The sequence below is a fragment of the Homalodisca vitripennis genome, chromosome 4 (genome assembly GCF_021130785.1).
Source record: "Homalodisca vitripennis isolate AUS2020 chromosome 4, UT_GWSS_2.1, whole genome shotgun sequence".
NCBI lineage: Eukaryota > Metazoa > Arthropoda > Insecta > Hemiptera > Cicadellidae > Homalodisca > Homalodisca vitripennis.
In genome coordinates this window covers 43,915,806-43,937,110 of record NC_060210.1, presented here as the reverse complement: position 1 = coordinate 43,937,110, position 21,305 = coordinate 43,915,806, and the positions used below count along the sequence as shown (strand labels likewise).

The 21,305-nt window shown below is 34.5% G+C and overlaps 1 protein-coding gene across 1 annotated transcript in view; it reads left to right on the top strand.

Annotated features, from left to right (window-relative positions):
- Positions 1–21,305, top strand: part of LOC124359233 (piwi-like protein Siwi) — a 78,034-nt gene that overhangs the window by 19,404 nt on the left and 37,325 nt on the right. The window contains exons 3-9 of the mRNA XM_046811806.1: positions 38–158; positions 5,126–5,239; positions 6,614–6,828; positions 7,911–8,096; positions 10,555–10,725; positions 12,815–12,967; positions 15,476–15,651. Of these exons, the coding sequence (XP_046667762.1) occupies positions 38–158; positions 5,126–5,239; positions 6,614–6,828; positions 7,911–8,096; positions 10,555–10,725; positions 12,815–12,967; positions 15,476–15,651 (1,136 nt within the window). The remainder of the gene's footprint in view (positions 1–37; positions 159–5,125; positions 5,240–6,613; positions 6,829–7,910; positions 8,097–10,554; positions 10,726–12,814; positions 12,968–15,475; positions 15,652–21,305) is intronic.

The following is a 21,305-nucleotide window of genomic DNA, read 5'->3' as shown; positions in this document are numbered from 1 at the left end:
TTTTTTTTAATATAAGTGTGTTATAAATTAATTCCAGGCCCCAACAGCTTCTGGACGAGCAACACATAGAGGAGCTGGCCGTCAACTTGAGGAAACTGCAGGTCTTTCTCACAAAATGGCCCAGATGTCAGTAGGATCTGGAGGTGGAAATGGGAGTGGTATGTATTTAAAAAAATTATATTAAGATGGTCTATGAACTTAAAGCTAACAATTTAACCACCACAGCCAAGTTACTTGGTTTTATGTTAATCAGCTTTTGTCTCTTTCATAATAACAGTTCTTATCTTTTGTTACTTCGGGTAGTATAGTTTGGAAGTGTTCAGTGTCTCCATCGAAAACTGATAAAGCCGCGAGTTTAGTTTATAATGAAAAAACCTTTGATACACTGTGAGTTTTATAATGTTAGTTATAACTTGTGATTAAATTATTCAACAGAGTAGTTGTCATTATTGTGTGTAAGGTCTGGTTCACTTGTGAATAAGAATTGTGCAAACTCAATCACAGTGATTGTTCCTGGCGTGATGTAATGGAGCATAACCTGATTTAATGGAGCAGTTTACATGAGGGAATGCGAGACCTGCAGTGTTCAGGCATGACATTCGAGGACAGCTGCCACAATTAACTATAGCAGCAGATAGCAGTTGCACTACCAATCCTCTTATTGGCGCGCCAATATTTCTTGAAATATTGATGTTGATGGATTCAGCTGGATAGGATTTCATGGATGTTGATATATTAACGTATAACATTAAGTACTTTTGTACACAACGTTCATATTTTATTTTGCAATATTTTATTTCACCATCATTGTATTTGTTACTCTACAGGGTCTGTTCAATAAGTGTCGGGATTGTTTCGCTTTATCCTCAATGTAGTGGATGAGGAGTTTGACAAGTCATCCTCTGTAGAGGGTTTCCCACCACTCGGGCATATTTAACCCTGGAGAGGACGCGTGGTGTACAAACTTCCACTGGAGACACGTTATTGTTTATAAAAGAAACCCCGTAGCCCGCACTTCCCCCTCCCACTAGCACATCTATCCCCACCTCTCCCTCCGCACATACCATTGTTCTCAGAGGCAGTGTAGAGCTATTTCAAAGCGGTGCGGTCTGTTGTACACCACGCGCCATCTAGTGTGAACTGTTGTGCGGACTTTTATACACCACGTGACTGATTAGGTTATGCAATATCGTTGTTCAGTTTTAAAAGTTATTTTATTAAATTAGAGTAATATTGTGTGTGTGATGGATGACGAAGAGAGACGTTTACTGCAATTGATGCAAAGTGTGGAAAGGGAGGAAATAGAAGAAGCTCGTGCCGCAGATGCAGAGAGAGAGCGTTTACGAAGACAGTTGTTTCCGGATGTTAAACAATTGAATACCATAGAAACAATTGAAAATCCAATTGAGAGAGAAGGATCGGAACAATCAGAAGATGAAGAGAATTACAGTGAGCATGACACAAATTCAGAAGTTTCTCTAGATGACTTGGCAGACCATGAAGAAGATTTCAATGTTCAAGGTCATGTAAGAAGAGAAGAGAACTATATTCTTGGCAAGGACAACGTAACTAGATGGGATATCCATATGAACACTGAGAATTTACGAGACAAATTTGTGGATACAATTGTAAATTACAAACATTTGGATTGAAAAAATAGACAAAACTTTCTCAGAGAGAGAGACGCAAAGTCAACAGACCGTGACGAAATTCACACTGTTCTGGGCCTTTTGTACCTGGCTGGAATGTTAAGGTCTTCTCACACAAAACTAGAGGATTTATGGTCAACAGACGGTCTTGGCATTGAGTATTTTAGGTCAGCCATGTCCTTGAAGCGCTTTAAGTTTTTGTTGAGAGCATTAATATTTGATGACATTAGATCCAGAAGACAGCGTAAAGCTCTAGACAATCTTGCACCAATACGTGACGTATTTGAGGAATTTGTCAGCAAATGCCAAGCACATTATGCACTGAGTGCTTTTGTAACGGTTGATGAAATGCTCGAGGCATTTCGTGGTAAATGTTCGTTTAGGCAGTACTTACCAAACAAGCCTGCTCGTTATGGCATCAAGATATTTGGACTGTGTGATGCAAGGACATATTACACTGCCAATTTGGAGATATATCCGGCAAGACAACCACCAGGACCCTACAGGCACAGCAACTCATCAAAAGATGTAGCTATTCGGTTGATAGCTCCGATTTCAGGGACCGGACGCCATGTGACAATGGATAACTGGTACGGATCAATACCTCTGGCAAGAGAACTTTTGCAAAACCACCGTCTTACTTCAGTATGCACATTGAAAAACAAAATAAACGTGAGATACCCCCGTGTTTTATAGAGAGTAAAATAAGGAAGGTAAACTAAATTTTGTTTGCCTACCAATGTGACATGACATTACTGTCATATGTGCCTAGGTCCAATAAAGTTGTGTTACTTCTCTCAACATTTCATCATAGTGAAACTATAGACGAGGAGACTGGTGACAAACAAAAACCGATTATGTTAACCAGCTACAACAAATGCAAAGGAGGGGTTGACACCGTGGATCAAATGAAAGCAACCTACTCTGTTTCCAGAAAAAGCAACCGATGGCCATTGACTGTGTTCTTCTCCATGCTGAACATATCTGGCATCAACAGTTTTGTGATATTGCGGAGTAACGTTGAGGACGCAGGTGACAGAAGAAACTTGATAAAATCTCTGGGAAAAGATCTATGTAACCCTCAAATGATAAAAAGGGCAGGAATGCCACGACTGCCTGTGTTACTACGTAAAAGGATCCAGCAGCTGTGTGGCCAACCAGAACCAGCCCGTCCAGTGGTCGAAGAAGATAAGCGTGAAACTGGAAGGTGTGTTCTTTGTCCAAGAGCCAAGAACCAAAAGAGTCGCACGAGGTGCCCTCAATGTCAACGCTTCATCTGCCGGGAAAACACATCCTTTGCTTGTGTTCTATGTGCCGCTGCAGAAGGGGATGTCAGTGAAACAGACGATGATGAGTGAAGAGATTAAAAAGTTTGAGCGAAAAATTGTTTACCGTAGCAGTTTGTAAGTTATTTTAAATTTTTTATTTGATTTGATATTCAATTATTAAACCCTACGGTTGGTTATTACGTTTTTATATTATGTTAAACAAGTGTATTTTTGTTTTAATCTACTTTCTTTTTCATTACATATTTTGTTTTGTAGAAATGTTTATTTAAAGCTACACTTTATATCTCCTCATTTATACTAAAAACTTTTATTAAAACAATTTTGTTTTGTAGTATATAAAAATATTAAATGATTTTTTTTACAGTTGAACACATTTTCAGTAAAATTATTCTATTCCCAAATCCTTTTAATCAATAAGAATTGTATATAAAGCAGTATTTAATCAATTATAACGATTTAAAGACAGCAATACACAGTGCGGTCTTTTGTACACCACGCGACCTAAGTACGTGTAGATCAGTGACGCGCCCTCTCCAGGGTTAAATTCAGTTGCCTGCGGGCATTTGTTAAAACAGGAGGTAGATTTTTGTAAGTGTGAATTTGTATGGTGTTATCGCATTAATATAGAGGGAAATCCGCGTCCCGTGAACTCATTAAGCAGGCTTAAGGGGATGATGCCTTAACCCTCCAAGCGCTACAATCACACTGTGCGATGTTCGTTTTTGTTAAATTACTGTAAAATGGTTTATTTAATTATTGCACAATTTTCATAGTACAACGTAGTAGAGGTTTCTCTACGCATTGGCTCTATTTTGTAAGCCTTTGAGTAGAGTGAAAAATAACAGGCAGCTGATTTTGTCAGCTGTTGTTGCGCTCTCCGCCCAGTACTTTGTTATAGTTCTCATCTCGCCTATAGAATGAAAAATAACAGTCAGCTGATTTTGTTACTTTATTTATATATATCCAAAACAAACAAGTAGTCAGTACTGGTGCCCTGGATGTGATTGTGGTGTTTAAGGTCCTGGTTGTTAAAGTACCTTAGAACACTTCAGGAGGCCTGGCAGGGGGAGGCAGAAGAAAGAGGGTAGCAACCAGAATCTGACTTTGAATAAGTTTCTTTAGTCAAATGTAAATATGTATATAAACAAAAGGACCATAATAAGATTTTTACTATTCAAAACTATTATAACAGATATATTGCTTTTGTGAGATTTTATGTACATCCGAACCAATATTGTTTGAGAAGTGTTTACTTTTAATGTATCCATTGTGCAAATGTTGGTGTGTGGAACATATTTTTAGTTTTTATATTTTGTGTGTTTAGTTTTTGTGTGTTTAGTTTTTGTTCAAAAGGCTTTGAAGTGACATTTTTATTGTTCACAATGAAATTTGAAACAATTTGTATATTTTGAAATATTTATAACCATGTTTTATAACGCATTTATAACCTTACCATCTAAAAAAAAACAAACAAAATAATTATCTACTACTAATCAAAACTTTTTTTAGAGAAGTGTTTTTAATTATCTTTATTTCCTAAAGCATGTTTTTTTGAAAAGAATGATATATAACACATGATCTTTGAATGTATATTTGTATCTAACAATTTGCTTTTAAGAAACCATGTATATTGCTTCAAAACTGTGGAGCACTAAGTGATTTAATTAACATTTTGGAGGGTTAAGCAACACAATAGGCACACAATGTTTAAGAAAAGCCAGAAGCTTGTCAACATGGTCAAGAAAAGAATATCAGATAATGATGAATTGTTCTCACTTTTACAATCAATTTTCACAACCCAACTCATATTCCACCAGTCTATAATCATTCAGACTACTTAGCAAGAAATCTGACAAAAAATTTCATGCAGTTTATATTTGCCAATAAAGTTTTAATTAGAAAGTTGATTTTTATATTGAGTTTCAAATGAATCTGACAATAAAACTTCATGCAGTTTATTTGCCAAAAAAGTTTTAATTAGAAAGTTGATTTTTATATTGAGTTTCAAATGAATCTGACAAAAAAAATGTCATGCAGTTTATTTGCCAATAAAGTTTTAATTAGAAAGTTGATTTTTATATTGAGTTTCAAATGAATCTGACATAAAAAAATATCATGCAGTTTATTTGCCAATAAAGTTTTAATTAGAAAGTTGATTATTTGAGTTTCAAATGAATTTCATTTAAGGTGGTTCATCTGGGGGTAATGGTGGTGCCCCTGTTGGACGAGGAAATATGCGTGGCAAACGGCAGATTGCTGTAACTGTCACAACTCGTGCTGATACTTTGAAGTCTAAGAAAGGTGAGTAATTGTACCGCAAGTTCAAAAACCTACCGTAGTTAAGGAAAGATTCATCCATTGTTATTGTACTATGTAAGATGAAGCTCAACAATCCATCTTAAGATTGATGTTATTACATATTAAATTATATGGCAGATTTTTAATTTAAAAATTGAGAGCTAGCATAACTATGTTATTGTTAATGGCATTTACTCAGATTTCTACATTGATGAAATTTTTCTTCTTAAAAGCCAATTAATACATTTTATCTTAATATTGTTTTTCAAACCTCACTATACCAGAACTGGGTTTAAATAGGTTTTCCCACTGATAATTCTATAGTGAGAGAACTGTTATGTAACAAAATTATATTAGTGAAAGGGTAGTTAATTTTCTCATATCTGTGGGAAGATAATAATAGTTGCCAAACAAAATAAATAATAATACAGTAAAATACATACTGGGAACACCAGGTGCTCTTTGTAAATAATAGGCTTTAATTTAGTGTCAATTTTTGTCAAGTATTAACTTGGTACACCCATAAACCTCTATAGTTATAAAATGAAATTGTTAAATATTTTGGAACAATAAGATGCTTTCAGCAGCCACTAACAATTTTATGACTATTGCATAAATTCAGTCTTTCACACTGTGATATATCTGAGGAGTCGCACTAAATCATGAAATCTCACAATGCTTTAGAACTTAAAGGATTAATAAAACAAGTTGTAATAAATATAATGCTCTAAAAACAGGTAAAAGGTTTATATTTGATTATTTTGACAGATTTGAAATATAGATGTTTAAAACTTATGTTTTGTATTTATGCATAGTTTAAAACATTTATGGAATAGTTAATATTTTAAATTATTTATAGTGTTTCATTTTTGTTAACTTAAAGTACCTATTTATTAACTTAGACCCACTACTGGTATTGTCTTTTAATATCTTGTTCACTGTTATAAAAATGAGTTTTTTGTAAATAACATTGGGTTTATGCAAATTATACTTAATATACTAATTCAATTTTACTTCATTACAATTATAAAAGACTATTTTGTAATTAGACATGTTTATGGAATTGAGAATATTTTATTATAGGCTTTGTTTCCCTCTTTTATTACCTAATTGTACACTCTTAACATGTAATATAACTTGAGGTTGAAAAAATGTCCATAGTAAGCTATTTATCATATTGGGAATTGGTAGCCTAGTTAACATTTAAAAAATTAATACAAAAAATTTTTAGAAGAATTATAAAGTTTTTATCAATTTTCACTAATTATCTTTTAGAAAATGTGTCCACAACTTAGTTTCAAAATTTTCCTAAGAATTTAGTTTTTTTGCCAAGGAAAGAATCAATTTGTTTATATTATAATTAATACTCTGTTTTAGGTCATACTGGTAGGCCAGTTATCATACAAGCAAATTATTTCTCACTTGTTGAGAAAACAGATTGGTGTTTGTATCAGTACAGAGTGGATTTCGATCCTTCCATTGATCTAACTTGGGAGCGGAAAAAACTTCTTCGAGACCAAAAGAACAATATCAAATGTGAATACATCTTCGATGGAACTGTATTGTATTGCAGTTGTCTCTTGGACCCAGACGTAAGTCATTTCATTATTAAAAATTATTGTGCAATGTTTTTACTCTTATTTTAAAGTATGTGGTTATAGTGTAGTAGATTAATATGGTTTATCAAAATTGAATACAAATCATTAAAAACTCTTTATTACATTTACATTTTCAACCCATAGGACAACATTTTTTAGATGCTAACTAAAATGACTAAGCACAAATCAAGAGTTATTCTATAATGCAGGATTGTTCATTAGATCTAGACCTTAAATTGAATGATGAAAAGGAAGTTGGAAGCTTTTCTCTTCTCGTAAAGATGTGCCTCATACTATTCCTAGCATTTCTCATGTTGGCATACATAAGATCTAAATACCTCTGATCTGAGAAATTCAAGTTATGATTAATATTGTTATGTTGATTAGTATTACAAAAGTGCTTGTGCTCATTGGTATCCAGGTTGTAAGAAAAGGATTTTACAGTTAAATACAGACTCCAAAAGTTAACTACAGTTCCCTATTGCAGCAGTGCCAGACCCTGCAGTAACATGGATACCCCTCTAGAATATCTGTCCTTAACTTGACACTGAATACAACTCCATTAGTTCTTGTCTCTCTGAGAAGTCACCAGATCATTGTATCCAGTCAAACTGAAAGTTCCACCCTCTGCTCTGTCTGTGTGATACCTGCCTATCACTTTCTTTGCTCAATTACACCTTTAATAACTTTTATTTGTCATGTAGTTTCATTAAAAGCATACAGTGATAATATTGATAAGGCTGACATATGATATATAGCTCTTATTCAACTAAATTGATATTTTAATTTGATGTATACTTCTTGTAGAAAATAATATATGTAATTTGCAATAACCTATCTATCTGCCATTTTTTCAGTGTAATCCATATTTTATATAATTTTTGCCTCATCATGATCTGCCCCTTGCTTACATTGAGTTTTCTTTAAGGTTTCTAATGGCTTCTATGTCTGTGCTAAGAGTTACTGATGTAAAAGTTGTTGTTGGAGTGTCAAATGGCCTAAGTAAGGTTATTTAGGCTTACTTAAACAATGAAGTTATAATAAGTATAGTATTTGTAATAAAATGTTATTTTCAGCCAATGGAGGTCTTCTCTGCCAGAGAGAGCGATAGCTCTCAAATTCGTATCACCATCCGTAGAGTAGGGGAGATGACTCTTGGTGACCACCATTATCTCCAATTCTTTAACATCTTAACTAGGAAGTGTCTGACACTACTTGACTTACAGATTATTAATCGTGATTATTACGACCCAAAAGCAAAGGTAAGTTCTGATTTCTGTTTTCAGAATTAAGATTTTTTAAGTATTATGGTCTTTTATTACCCCAGGTAGAAGTGCCATTTGAATTGGTTCAATAAAAACACATTTTCAATACTTGTCCTAAGTTTTGGTGCTATTCTAATGTATATCAATAAGATCCAATAATTAGATAATATGAAATTGTTGTTGGAGAAAGTTGTAGTGACAGTTAGTTGTAGTGACAGTTAGTTGTAGTGACAGTTAGTTGTAGTGACAGTTAGTTGATCAAAGATAATAATAGTTTAATCATTTAAAAAAAAATAAAATTATTTGGCCATGGTGCCATACACAGTTGTATCCATTGATAAAGCCTCCTGATGGCGCATTTGTCAACTTAATTAAGATGCAGGCATTGGCTCCTCAGGTTTAAGTGCATTAAACAACAGTTAATTTGCCACAGCCCAGGCTTGCATTGTTATATCTTGTACTATACTTTTTTGAGACTAGATTTCACAAGAAAACTTTTAATTAAGTTTTGAAACAATCTGAATACAGTGGAACCTTGATAAGTAGGATTAATCGGGACCACGGCTGATCTTGGTTAAGGAAAATCCGGGTTAGCCGGAGAATTAGGTAAAAATTAATAAAATTTCACAACGAATGTTTCCTATAAAATTGTCAGTCTTGAAATTATCTGAGCAAACATACGAAGTATCAGGGTTAAATTCATCTTTTCTTTTACACCGCTGTATCCAAATATTCCTAACTCTTTTGTCTTTAGGAAAGCGAAAATAAGAAACACCATCAAGCCTTTCTTTGGTTTTGAAGTATGAATTGTTGCATATAGCAACAGCACACCGCATTCCCGGCATTTCACTATTAAATTCACACTATTCATACATGAATTAGAAACACAAGTACATACGTTCACCGACACAGTCCGCTACCGACACACTACCAACACTCGTGTAACCGACTGTTCATCTACTGCTGAAGGCCCCTGCCGGTTACCCGCGCTACGAGGGACTGCGGCTACGTCATACATACCATACTCCCACCACGCTCCGCCTGTCTCCGGCCCATCTCCTATTCAACGCGCCTTTGCAAGAACCAACTGCAAGCGATAATTATTTACAAAAATTCAATAATTTCATTTCAGGTTTTAAAACATAAAGTACCAGAAAAACATGTTAAAGCGATCAGTAATTTAAGTGTTCATTTAAAGTATTTTATTACAAAATAAGAATAAAGGAAGTATTTATAAACAGAGTATCATTTAGAAGGATGAACAATCGCATTCCAACTAGGTGCCAAATCACTATTGGTTTGAGAGGCAAAACGTGTTTTTTACTGCTCGGTAGGTTGAAAGACACATGCCCTTCTGTGTTAAGCAATAACAATTGTATTTTTTGACATTTCTGCCTAAATGCATTAAGATGTCTCAACTAGGTTTGTTGTGTTATTTTCATAATACATTAAAAAAGGTAGAATGCACTCAAATTGTATAATAGTTTTCTAAATGGTCATGTATTAGTTCACTTCAGAGTTTTTTATAAATGTAAAAAAAGTTTTTTGGTTTCCTATTTATTAGTTCAAATTATTTATTCAAGAAATATGTAAACAATGCATAAAAATAACTTTACAACACCAAATGCAAAGTGCAATAAGGAACTGTAAACTGTCATGTTCGATTGACTGTATTCCACTGCTGCACCACTTGTCAATGAAATTAACTACAGCTGTCTGATTGTGAGGAGGAAACTACGTGTGCCCGGAAGTGCTTGGGTGTTTCGTCAACAACAATGTGTTAAAATTGTCAATTGTTTTATTTCTCAAACTATTGAGTTATTATGTAAATCTGTCAATAGTGTGAATTATAATAACTAAGTACAATTTGTACTCTTTGTAGTTATGTGCGTTACTTCTTGTAGTTTTGTACGTTTATAACCACGAGTTTGCTATGTTAATTTGTGGCCAATGGCTGATAAAATTGTTAGTTGCAACAATGGGATTAGTTGTACATTGTACATATAAAAGACTTGGTAGATAAAAAAATTGAAAAATGTAAAAAAGAGAATTTGTAAAGATGTATATTTTACCAAGTGGAGTTATGACGAAGTACCAGGTGGAGTGTTAAGGCTAAGCTCTCTTTGACACTTCACCTGGGGATCAATGTAAGAATTTTTAAAGTGTGGTGTGTGGACTCAGAATTTAGTGACTGACTGTGATAGAAAAACCTGTTTGGATTTTTTTATCTTAAGATTTTTGATGAAACAAACTTTTAAAAATATGTACGTTGTGTTTTTTTTGTGTTGCTTGATGATTTTTTGTTGTTGCATGACATGACTCTTACATTTTTCTATTCAAACAATGTTTAACGAAAAGAAAGCAAGTTGTTGTTCCTAGAGTAGAATAACAGTAAAAATATGTTTTGTTAGTTAATCCAAATTTCATACATAATTGTGTGTCAATCAAATTTCAGGTTGTGGTTGAAGAATATCACCTTGAGCTGTGGCCGGGATATAAAACGACAATTAGACAACATGAAAATCAAGTTCTCATGTTAGCAGAAATAGCACATAAGGTCATGAGGACGGACAGTTGTTATCACTTGCTTTGTGATATCACTAGGCGGAACACCGGTGATTTCAAGGTAAGTATTCCCTTCAATTAACTAAGGTAGCATCTCCACACCCTCCCTCCGTTTTGAAAACTAATATTTTATAACAGTTTTTGCGCTCATACTGTAATGAGCGTGTGCATTGTGTACCAGCATGCCTCGGGAACAACTACTCCCTGTCATCCTTCTTTGATAATAGATTATTTGGTGGCTTCAGTTAAAGCGAGGGTTCGTGACAAAAGGCACTTCACAATAACAGGTCTTTCAAACAAATTTCTTTATGTTGAGATCTGTGCTCTGCAACCTTGTTTCTGAACACCTAAAAGTTTAGGAAACTGCTCCTGTTGGGGCCTGAAACAGAGGACCACAAAACCGAAGATTTTGGTGTGTAATGAAGTTCTTGACTCGTTACCCTAATGTAGGTTTGTAACGATTATTGCATAAAAAACTTGGTACCCGCAAAACATTATGAAAAGTCTGTACATTTGATCTACTTTGGTTATAAACATTCCAATTGTTTCCAGACATTTTATGCCTCTTGTATATTTTGTTTAAACATACAGGTAAATCTAGTATATGTGTAATATATCAAATATGTTTGTAATTTGCATTGCACATTTTAAGAATCTTTGTAAAGTTTACTTTCAATTTCAGGTTTTTAGAGCACATTGTAGAGGTACAGGATGGCACAAAAAGAACGCGTGAATTTTAAAAGGCTAGAAGTTGGTTAATTTTAATCACAACAAAATTTTAATTACACCAAAACAATCATTAATCAACCCAATTTGAGAGTCAGGTGTTAACAATTATAAAACACTTAACTAATTTATAAAAATAACATTGGAAAGATGGCGTCCTCCTGCATGAATTGTGACACATTAGAAGTCTCTCTCCAAAGTTTTCCATAACTTTGTGTTCAGTGATACAGCGCCAATTTCTTCACTTATTGCAGCCTTCAATTCTTCAAGTGACTGAGGTTTACGACGGTAAACTGAATTTCAGGTGTCCCCATAAAAAGAAATCACATGGCGTCAGATCTGGCGAACGTGCAGGCCAATGTAGATCACCGAAACGTGAAATCATGTGACCAAGAGACATCCTCGGAATGACAGCCATAGATTAATTACTCGTGTGAGCTATAGATTGATTACTCGTGTAGGCTGTGGCTCCATGTTGAAACCATGTTCTTTCCATATCGACCCCCAAAGCTTCAAAGTTTGGCTGCACAATGTGCGTAGCATTGTCACGTAACATTCAAAATTAACAGTTTAGTAACGCTCTTCAAAAAGAATAAGGTCCAACGATGCGAATTTTAGAGACCCCACACCATACTGCAACTTTAGGACAGTGGAGTGGTTTTTGATGCATTTCCTGTGGGTTATGAGCTGCCCAGTAGCGGCAATTCTGCTTGTTTACTGAGCCATTCAAGTGGAAATGAGCTTCATCACTCAGCACTACAACATTATTGTCATATTCAACGACATCAAACATTCTCTTGCAAAAAACTTCGTTCGTGAAAGTCACGTTCATGGAGCTTCTGAACAATCTTTATCTTGTAAGGGTGATATTGTAACTCACATGTCAGGATGCGCTGTAGCGATCGACTTGATATCTCCAAGGTCGGAGCTCGCCGTCTAGTTGAGTGGTGAGGACTTTCAATAACTGAGGTTCTGACACGTTCAACATTTTGGGGAGTTCGCGTTGTACGAGGCCGACCAGTCGATTTACTCTTCATCACTGATCATGTTGTACGAAACGAGTTAATGCAATGAAGTATCGAGTTAACAAAATGGTGTCGCTCGGCGGTCACTGATTGCTCCCCTCCACTGGTACGTTACTCAAATCCCTGCGTTCTTTTTGCACCACCCTGTATAAAGATTTTAAGGTACTTGTACATTAGACTTCATGATTTTGTGTTTAAGATTCACCCCCTTACCCTTAATATATGTGAAGTGGTCTTATCTATTGTGTTTTAATATAAACATATGCTGACTATTTAAAGTAACAGCGGTAATGTGTAATTTCAACAGATAAATGTCGAGATGTTTTTGTCTGAAGAGAGATGTGTGGAAAAGAATCAACTCAGTTTCCAATTGAATTTAATTACAGAATTTGTTTTCAGACTGAATTCAACAAAGCAGTGATTGGGTGTGTAGTTTTAACAGACTACAACAACAAGACTTACACAATTTCTGATGTCAATTGGGGGGAGACTCCTTCCTGTACTTTTGACAGAAATGGTACGAAAACTTCGTACATTGACTATTACAAAGAGGTTGGTGTCCCATTATTTCCTCTTTACTAGGTTTAGCTAACCCGTTATTATTTGTTATTATTATTATTGTTTAATCTAATGAAGAAAAGGAAGAAAGTCTTAAATTGTGAAGTTAAATTTTTCTTTAACATTTTCATCTAAATGATTGCTTTTCAAAATATGCCATTCTTCTTCTGTTTATATTACCTTTAAAAATTAGGTGTCACATGTTAAAAATGAGGTCACTAGCTAGGAGTTCCTATTTACAAATTTTGACTTACCCCCAAAATACCCTATTTTGTGTGGGGAAGACAAGTCCAAAACAAGTGTAAAACCTGTAGGACTTAGTGATGAAGTTTTTTGGTCTTTAGTCCCAACGAAGAAAATTATATACATAGGTAGGACTGAAAAGACTGTTTCAGTCAAAAGGTGTCTACTTCCAGCTACATTTACTTATGTTTCCGCATTTACTCGGTGGTCTTATTGTGTTAATAAAAAAATATAAATATGTAGCTCTTTTAACTTACATGTTTAAACTAGCTCTTTTAGTTTTATTAATGTTCATTTATTACTCTTTTAACCTTTGTGTGACTTAGGTTATAGGTTGTGTGACAACCACATTTATAGTTAAATACTTTTACGCAATTTTGTTTTTTCTTCCAACAGCACCTTAACAATAGTTTTATTATTGTATTCTAGCCTATAATTGACAAGACTCATTGCATGTATTTGTGTATGGTCAATAAATAATCTTAAGGCAGGAATAAATTAAAACCGATCAGATAAAGAGATCTAATAATTAAGGGACGACTCAACTTCAGCTGGCTTTACATTTGAATATCTTTAAATATGAACTCTCAAGTTCCATTTTTGGTGTTATAAATTATTTTCATAAATTCCATAGCATAGAAATATGGAGGTTTTCATTAAGACCCTAATTGTATTTTTCAAAAATTGAATTTTTACTTTTTTCTTGTTTATTATGCATTACAAACTCCTTTTAATGGTACATTACTTTTTGTTTTATATCGGTAGAAACTTAAAACAAACTTTTAGTAAACTATGTCATAGTGTTTATATGGTTTTGGACAGTGGAACCTGGTGTGATTCAACCCCAGTCTCTCTATTAGACCAACACAGTATGACCACATAAATAATTTTGATATCTAAAAACAGATCATGACTGATAAGTCTATATTTATAGGCGATTTGACAATCGGCTTTTGGAAAAGTGAAAAGGAAAAGAATACAGAATTTATCAGAATTGATAAATAAATATGGTCTGGGATTCCAAAAAGGACCTTGTGACATAACTTACACTAAATATTGTGGTTTCTGTTGATTTTAATCAAAATTCTGGATCAAATTAAACTGCAGAAGTTGTAAAAGTAGCTAATGGCAGGGCAGGACTATTAAAAAAGGAAGCTTGAGGATCCTTTTTTATGAACAGGAGGATCCAGACAACTCTGAATTCTGTCCTGGACCTTATTCAACAGTTAAAAGATAGCTTTACTTAAGTTTCTTCTTGTGATTTCCGAAACTTGTGTTTTAAATATTTTGATAACACTTTTCAGCTCAGGAAGATCCTACAGTATTAAAATGTTACTTCATATCTTTTGTAATACAAGCTAATCGCAGACATAGGGGTTTTAAGAAAACTCGAATTCCAAGTGTTGGAAAATACATTTAAAAATATCTTTTGGTGAATGTATTTGTATATTGTACTTTGTTTTGTAAAAAAAAAAAAAAAAACTTAATTAGTTTTCGAGATAAAAGGCATTAAATTACAAATGCGGATGATAGGAAGTCAAGAGTCCCCTTAAAATGATGAAGGAATGTTTTATCGGTTCAGCTGCTACATATTACAGACGGTGGGTGGTCTGTCTCACCTTGTATACTTATATACTTATAGCGCTTTTGTACAGCTGGCATCACAAAACCTCATTCATAAATTACATATTAGAAATCACTTATTGGTAACACTGAGCAGAAGGCTTTTGGTAACACTGAGCAGAAGGCTTGAATAAACCTAGTGTTTGTTTGGCCCTATAAATTATATGAACATTCATTTCCAAATTATTAACAAATACCTTGCAACTTAGCTATCCGAAAATGTGGAGGAATAATCAAAATAATGATGCCAGTTTAAATGTAAAAAATATTGTTTAGATTTTATTTTCTGGAATACCCGAGAAATTTTGCAGCTCTCCTTTGGTCTATTTTTATGTAAGACTAGGTTTTTATTTATAAAGAACTTATCCAAGCACTGTGAGTGTTGTCTGTGTATCAATTTCAGATTTAATCTGCTAGAAATTATGGCAATAAAGTGTTCACCATTATTTTAAAAATTGTACTGTACATTATTAAAAATATTATTCTTCATTACTTCACTTTTATGTTTGTATAGTTCAGATTGTGTTGCCAAAACTAATATAAATCTAGCCAATTCAAATGCAAAAGACTGACTCAAAAATGAAATGCTTTTATTTGATTTGTATTTATTGGTCTGATATATTTGGTGGTTTTTAGAGATACAATATCAGGATCTCTCATGCCAATCAACCACTGCTTGTATCCCGAAGTAAAGCAAGGGAAAGAAAAGCGTTTGAAGCGGGAGCAGTTGCTCAGGCAGGAGCCGGTGATCCAAACCTCATCCTCCTGATACCTGAACTTTGCCGGATGACTGGCCTCACCGATGAGATGAGGTAAAACTCCTGGCCACTCGTAATTTCAAATATCATTGCAATTAAAGTAAAGGTAGATGACTGTCAGGTGTTGCATACTTAACAATAATTATTCTGATATTTAAACTGTTCAAAGCAAGATTTGTGGATAAAATTACACACAAAGCTTCCACAGATCAAATATCGATTAAGATAAGAGCAAGTGCATTGATGACTGGTAGTGGTGGTCCTAATGTATTGTAATGTAATGTACATATTTATTAAATAAGTAAAATGGAAGCAATAGAATTGTTTAGGGAACAGAAAAAAGTTCCATAGTGAGTGCACAAATCTTTATCAATGCTACAAGAACAGAAATTAATGTACTGAGAAACCCCGTTAAGTAGGACTAGCTTGAACCGCGGCCGATCTGAACATCATAAAATTTCAGACATTAATTTTCAGTGTAAACTAGTTCCGGTACCAGTACTTTAAGGTGCTGTGGAGTTTCTCACTGATCCACTATTGCATATTTTAAATTGATCCGTGTTTGCCATTCAAGATTGCTAAATAAGTTGACTATGCTTGGTATTCAAGGGAAGGAGTATGATTGGTGCAAGTCATACTTAACAAAATAAAAAGAAGTATGTGGAAATCAAACACCTTAATAACAAAAGATAATTTTACAATTAAACATGCCTCATTTCTAAAACAAACAATTGGGGTGCCCCACAGATTATTATTGGCATCTCTGATATTTCTCCATTTCCTTTAAAAGTATTCCAGAGTTAAAAAAGTTGTTTTTGTACGCTGATGATGCGTCTTTGAGAGTTAGTGCGTAATCTAAGGGGAAAGTTGAAATGTCAGCCTGCCTCAGTTTGTCAAATCTAAATAAGTTTTTCCAAAGAAGTAATTTAATTTTTAATCCACAAAAAACAGTTTGTTGAGTTTTAATGGAAGTAGAGGCTGAAATCAAATTAGTCCCAATATACAAATTGAACAAGTTTCTGTACCGAAAGCTGGAGTTAAAATTCCTAGGCCAAACTTTGGGCAGTTCTCTAAATTGGAATAAACATACAAGATAAGATCCACAGCCAACAGCTTTTATCTGTGTTGGCCTGTGTGAAATCGCAGCAGGACTGATCTTTGCGAATTACCGCAATTAGGCTTGCGTAATTCTTGCTCATGTGAACCTTGCTCCCTTAGGGGATGATTAAAGAGTTCTGATATGAACAAGCAAAACATTTTATCCCATTTTATGCTCATTATTTAGCAAACCATACTGCTGGACTCATACTGCTTGTAATCAATGCCTATTTTGTAGATGCATCCATCCATTTCTGTATAAATGTCGACATCCTTAGTGAATTAAGGAAATATTTTAAATAGTTACACCAATTCAACGCATCTGAGAACAGAAACACCTGTATTCAAGCTGAGTTACCATTGAGTGGGAACCCTGCTACCATTTGCCCTTTCAGAGGAAAGATCGGCTTAAAATGAAACTTTGACTTAGCAAAATTACCTTTAACTTCTGATCCCTGTTGTAAACGCCTACTCTGAATATTTTATGTGTTCACAGTTACCTAAAGAACAATTTGCAAGTGAGCCAAATTGATATAACTCGCATTTAAGATAGTATGTTGTAGTAGTTATTTTAGATGTAGAAAAGTAAACCTACTCGGCTCATGTGATTTGATCATATGGTAGACTTTCATGTCAAAACTCAATCATGGTTTCCAAGGAACATGGTGTACCATAGTACCACCATAGGAAAAATTGAATCATGGTGGTAGTTGGGAGAAATGGGAATTTTGTTAACTAGAGAGAACTCTGTAGAAAAATCAATTAATTTAGAAGTGGTCTGGAATTTTTCTTAAAATGTTTTTTGTCAATAAATATTTTAACTTGTTGAAAATGTTAAGTTTTAAATGAAGGATCATAAAGTCTTGGTTTACAAAAAGTAACGTCAAAGTTTAATCTCAAATCCAGTGAATCTACTACAATAAATTTGTATTCAATAATAGATCGTGGGATCTGACAATTGAATTTGCTGAGAACCACTGCTTAGTTAATTATAGGCTGTATGCAAATTGTTAATTTCTAAAATGCTGCGTTTATTCACGGACAACAGTTACACAAATTGCCAATCATGAAATTGTGTTATTGTATTAATTTGTAAGGAAATCATAAATAGGTAGCATAAGTAACAAATATCGTAGTTTTGCAAGTAATTTTATGCTTGCAGTTCTGTATATGTTAATGCATCGTAAAATTAAATATCGCTCAAACATGATTTTCGTATACTGTGTTTAAAAACCCGGGTATCCATTGTGAGTGATAACATGCTGGTTTGTGTAATTGGTATGATCAGGATATTTTGTGTCTATTCGGGCACATTTTGGTACTCATCAATAATGGTTTATTCTAAACTTTCTTGCGAGATCTGTGTTCAGTTCATTTTCATGCAGGAGAATTAATACAATAGTGATTGACAGCTGACTGCAAGCACAACGGTGCCTGGTCTTTGTTTACATCTCCCACCTGGTATTGTTTTTGTGAGGTTATTTATTTTTTGTATTAACATTTTTTAACTAAAATAAGCTATTATTTGTTATTGAGTGACATTGAGGAATTATCGAGGAGAAGTGAACGAAGTATTTTAGGTGGTGAAAGTGACATTGAAGCTGGGGATATTCCCATTGATTCTTGGAAGCCTTCTCCTCTGGAAGCAGAGAGAAGATTAATAATATTTCTTGACCCAGTAATGATTGTAAAACACGTCATTGGCATGGAACCAAGACAATAGATCAGGGCTGCCCAACCTACGGCCCGCGGGCCGAATCCGGCCCTCGAGTCAGTTTTATGTGGCCCGCCTTGTTGCCAAAACAACCAAATTTGTTTACAAGCATTTGAAATATTAAATAAATACAAATTTTGAGAACCAAGCAGTCCAGCCGATTTCACGTAGAATGAGACGTATTCATTTGGTGGAGTATGAGTGTTGAAAGAAGTAAAGTAGTTGCAGACAGATTTCACTGACTACGGTGGTGGCTGCTGGCTGGCGAATATAGCGCGCGTAAAGCACGGCACAGCGCGCGGTGCGGCGACGTAGCCCCTACCCAACTCAAGGTCACCACTCGCCACGTAATTTGTATGTCCTAGTATCCTAGTAGGATTAATTAAAATCAATGTATTCAATTTATTGGTGACTTTTTTATTGTTCCCTCAGAATTAGAGCAAACATCCAAAAGTCTGGGTTTATATTTATTTCTAATAAAATAACCTAAAAACATAATATATTATAAACCTTTACCTAACAACTAATAAATAATAAGAAATTACAATAAGCAGGAAACAAGGGCCAAATAACCTTAAAACTCATATTTTGCACAAGATTTCTGGAACAAACCCCGGGCAATACGTTTTGTTTGGGGTTCCAAATCCCCTGGGATGTTGGCCCGCCTGGCCATAAAGGCTTTACAATGTGGCCCTTGGGTAAAAAAGGTTGGGCACCCCTGCAATAGATAATTGGGTTTGAGTAAATCCACCAAAGCTAACGCAACCAAATCCATTAAAGCCCATCAAAGATATTTACTCTAATTTTACTGGCACATTTTTTTCTGACAGACTTCTTTTTGAAAAGGTTCTTTGTAGATTAGTATGTATTGTTTAGTGTAATTTTTTCTTCATATAGACAATTCTTACAATTTTATTTAGTGTTTTCTAATCAATTTGACTAATCAAAAGTGTCTAATATTTTCTAAATGTTAGAATTCTGTTTATTAACAAGTTCGCTACCAGGTAGCGCATATTTGCACCGCCCCGGGTCACTGTAATAGACCAATATTACAAAATTTCAAAATGTGGTTGTTCTACACAGACTAAAAATAATTGGTGTGAGACTAATCACAGACCAAGGATAAAATATTGTTGAATTGAGCTATAATTCAACAAAATAACCTAAAATGTACTTCTGTAATGTTTTTATTTCATATATTGCTGATTTGCGTAATTGTTGCGGCTTCATATATGGGACACTCGGTCTATAGCATCAAAATCTTAACATAGACCATGCGTCCCATATGTGAGCCACTATTTATTTGCTCACTTACTGTTGGTTATAGGGTAAGTTTCTAACAAACATGCATATCTTATTTTGAGAGTATTTTATTTCATGGTACAAAAGCTCAAACAACAGAGTCATATAAATTACGATGTCCCAGGTTGTTTTGGTGGCTAGCCTTGAGAAAATGTAGACACCGTTCTACAGGTCTTGCAGGTGGAAATAAAATTTTGACGTACCATCGCAGAGGCTTTCTGGGAGTGGAATAATAAGAGATCATTTGGTCACTGCAATCGATCCCACTCATGCCTGTATTGTAGCGGCAACCATGCTAGGCTTCATTGTTTGTTCCCCTCTTTTGTTTGTTACCAACTCCATCTCAGGGCCATTCGATGTTGAAATTCTTTTGTCACGCCACTTCGTAACTGTAACATCTCCCTTTTGGCGACTGATAGACTCGCCTTTTCTCAACTTTGTTTGAACCACAACCTCCAGATTACCAGCTCTAGTTGTCCTCAAAGTACCACTCATGTTGGTCTTGTTGTTCATTAGGTTCTCGCTAACTCAACGCTACTATAAAAGTTTTCAAGAAAAAGTATGTGGCCTTTGCTAATGTGATCCTTCATTAACTTTTGACCACTTCAAAGGAGTAACCTTTATCTGTGTCCATCAGAGTCCCCTTTTCTTGATAAATTATAATATTTATAATGTATCTTTCTGATGTAGTCAGCTCGTAAAGTTTTATCCCATAATATTTTATTGCTTTATTTTTTATATACTTCAGAAACGACAGTGTTCCTCTAAAGAGGACCATAGCTTCATCCAATGAAAGCGACTTACCAGGGCTGTAAACTCTAGCACAGTTTGCTAAGATATGGTTTACTATGTTTTCAATTTTATGCATTCTGTTTGTGTTGTTGGTGTCTGGATCATAAAACCGTAAGCATCTTAAAATGCACTCACAATGGTTACGGGACATGTCAGCCCAAAAGTAGGATGTTCGTATAGGCTATCTTTGGACCAATAGTGCTTTATAGGTGTGAGATTCACAACAAGAACAGTGTAGGCTGCAATGAACAAGTTCACCAACTGTGCGGGACGTAATTTTTAAGATATACAGAGACCAAGCGTACCACATGACCCATAGACCGATACCAAAGTATCAAGCCTCTAAGATAGACCAGTGAATTTTCAAGGCAATAATAGTGGCATGCAAACAGCAGCTCAAATCCACTGGCCCAATTTAACGTATTTTTAAATTTTTTTAGTGGTTTAACATAATTCTCACTAGTATGATAAAAACTGCAAGTTTTATCCGCTTTTATGCTTAAGTGGCCCAGTTCTGTGTCAATTAAGTAAATTTTGACTTGTGCTATGTGTAAATTTTGCAGGTGTGATAATTTTTGTATTTTTTTGTTGTAATAATTGGTTTTGTGTGTTGTGATACATGTGCCGTATATCAGAATGCACCGTAGTAGACTCTTGCTAACTTTTGTTTGGATTAAATAAATTATTTAAGGACTAATACAACATCTATATGGGCAGAGTTGATTTTGATGTATTAAATTGATGTATTAAATGGTACATTAAGATGGTGTTTTGGATTACAGGCAATTACCCGTCTTAATTA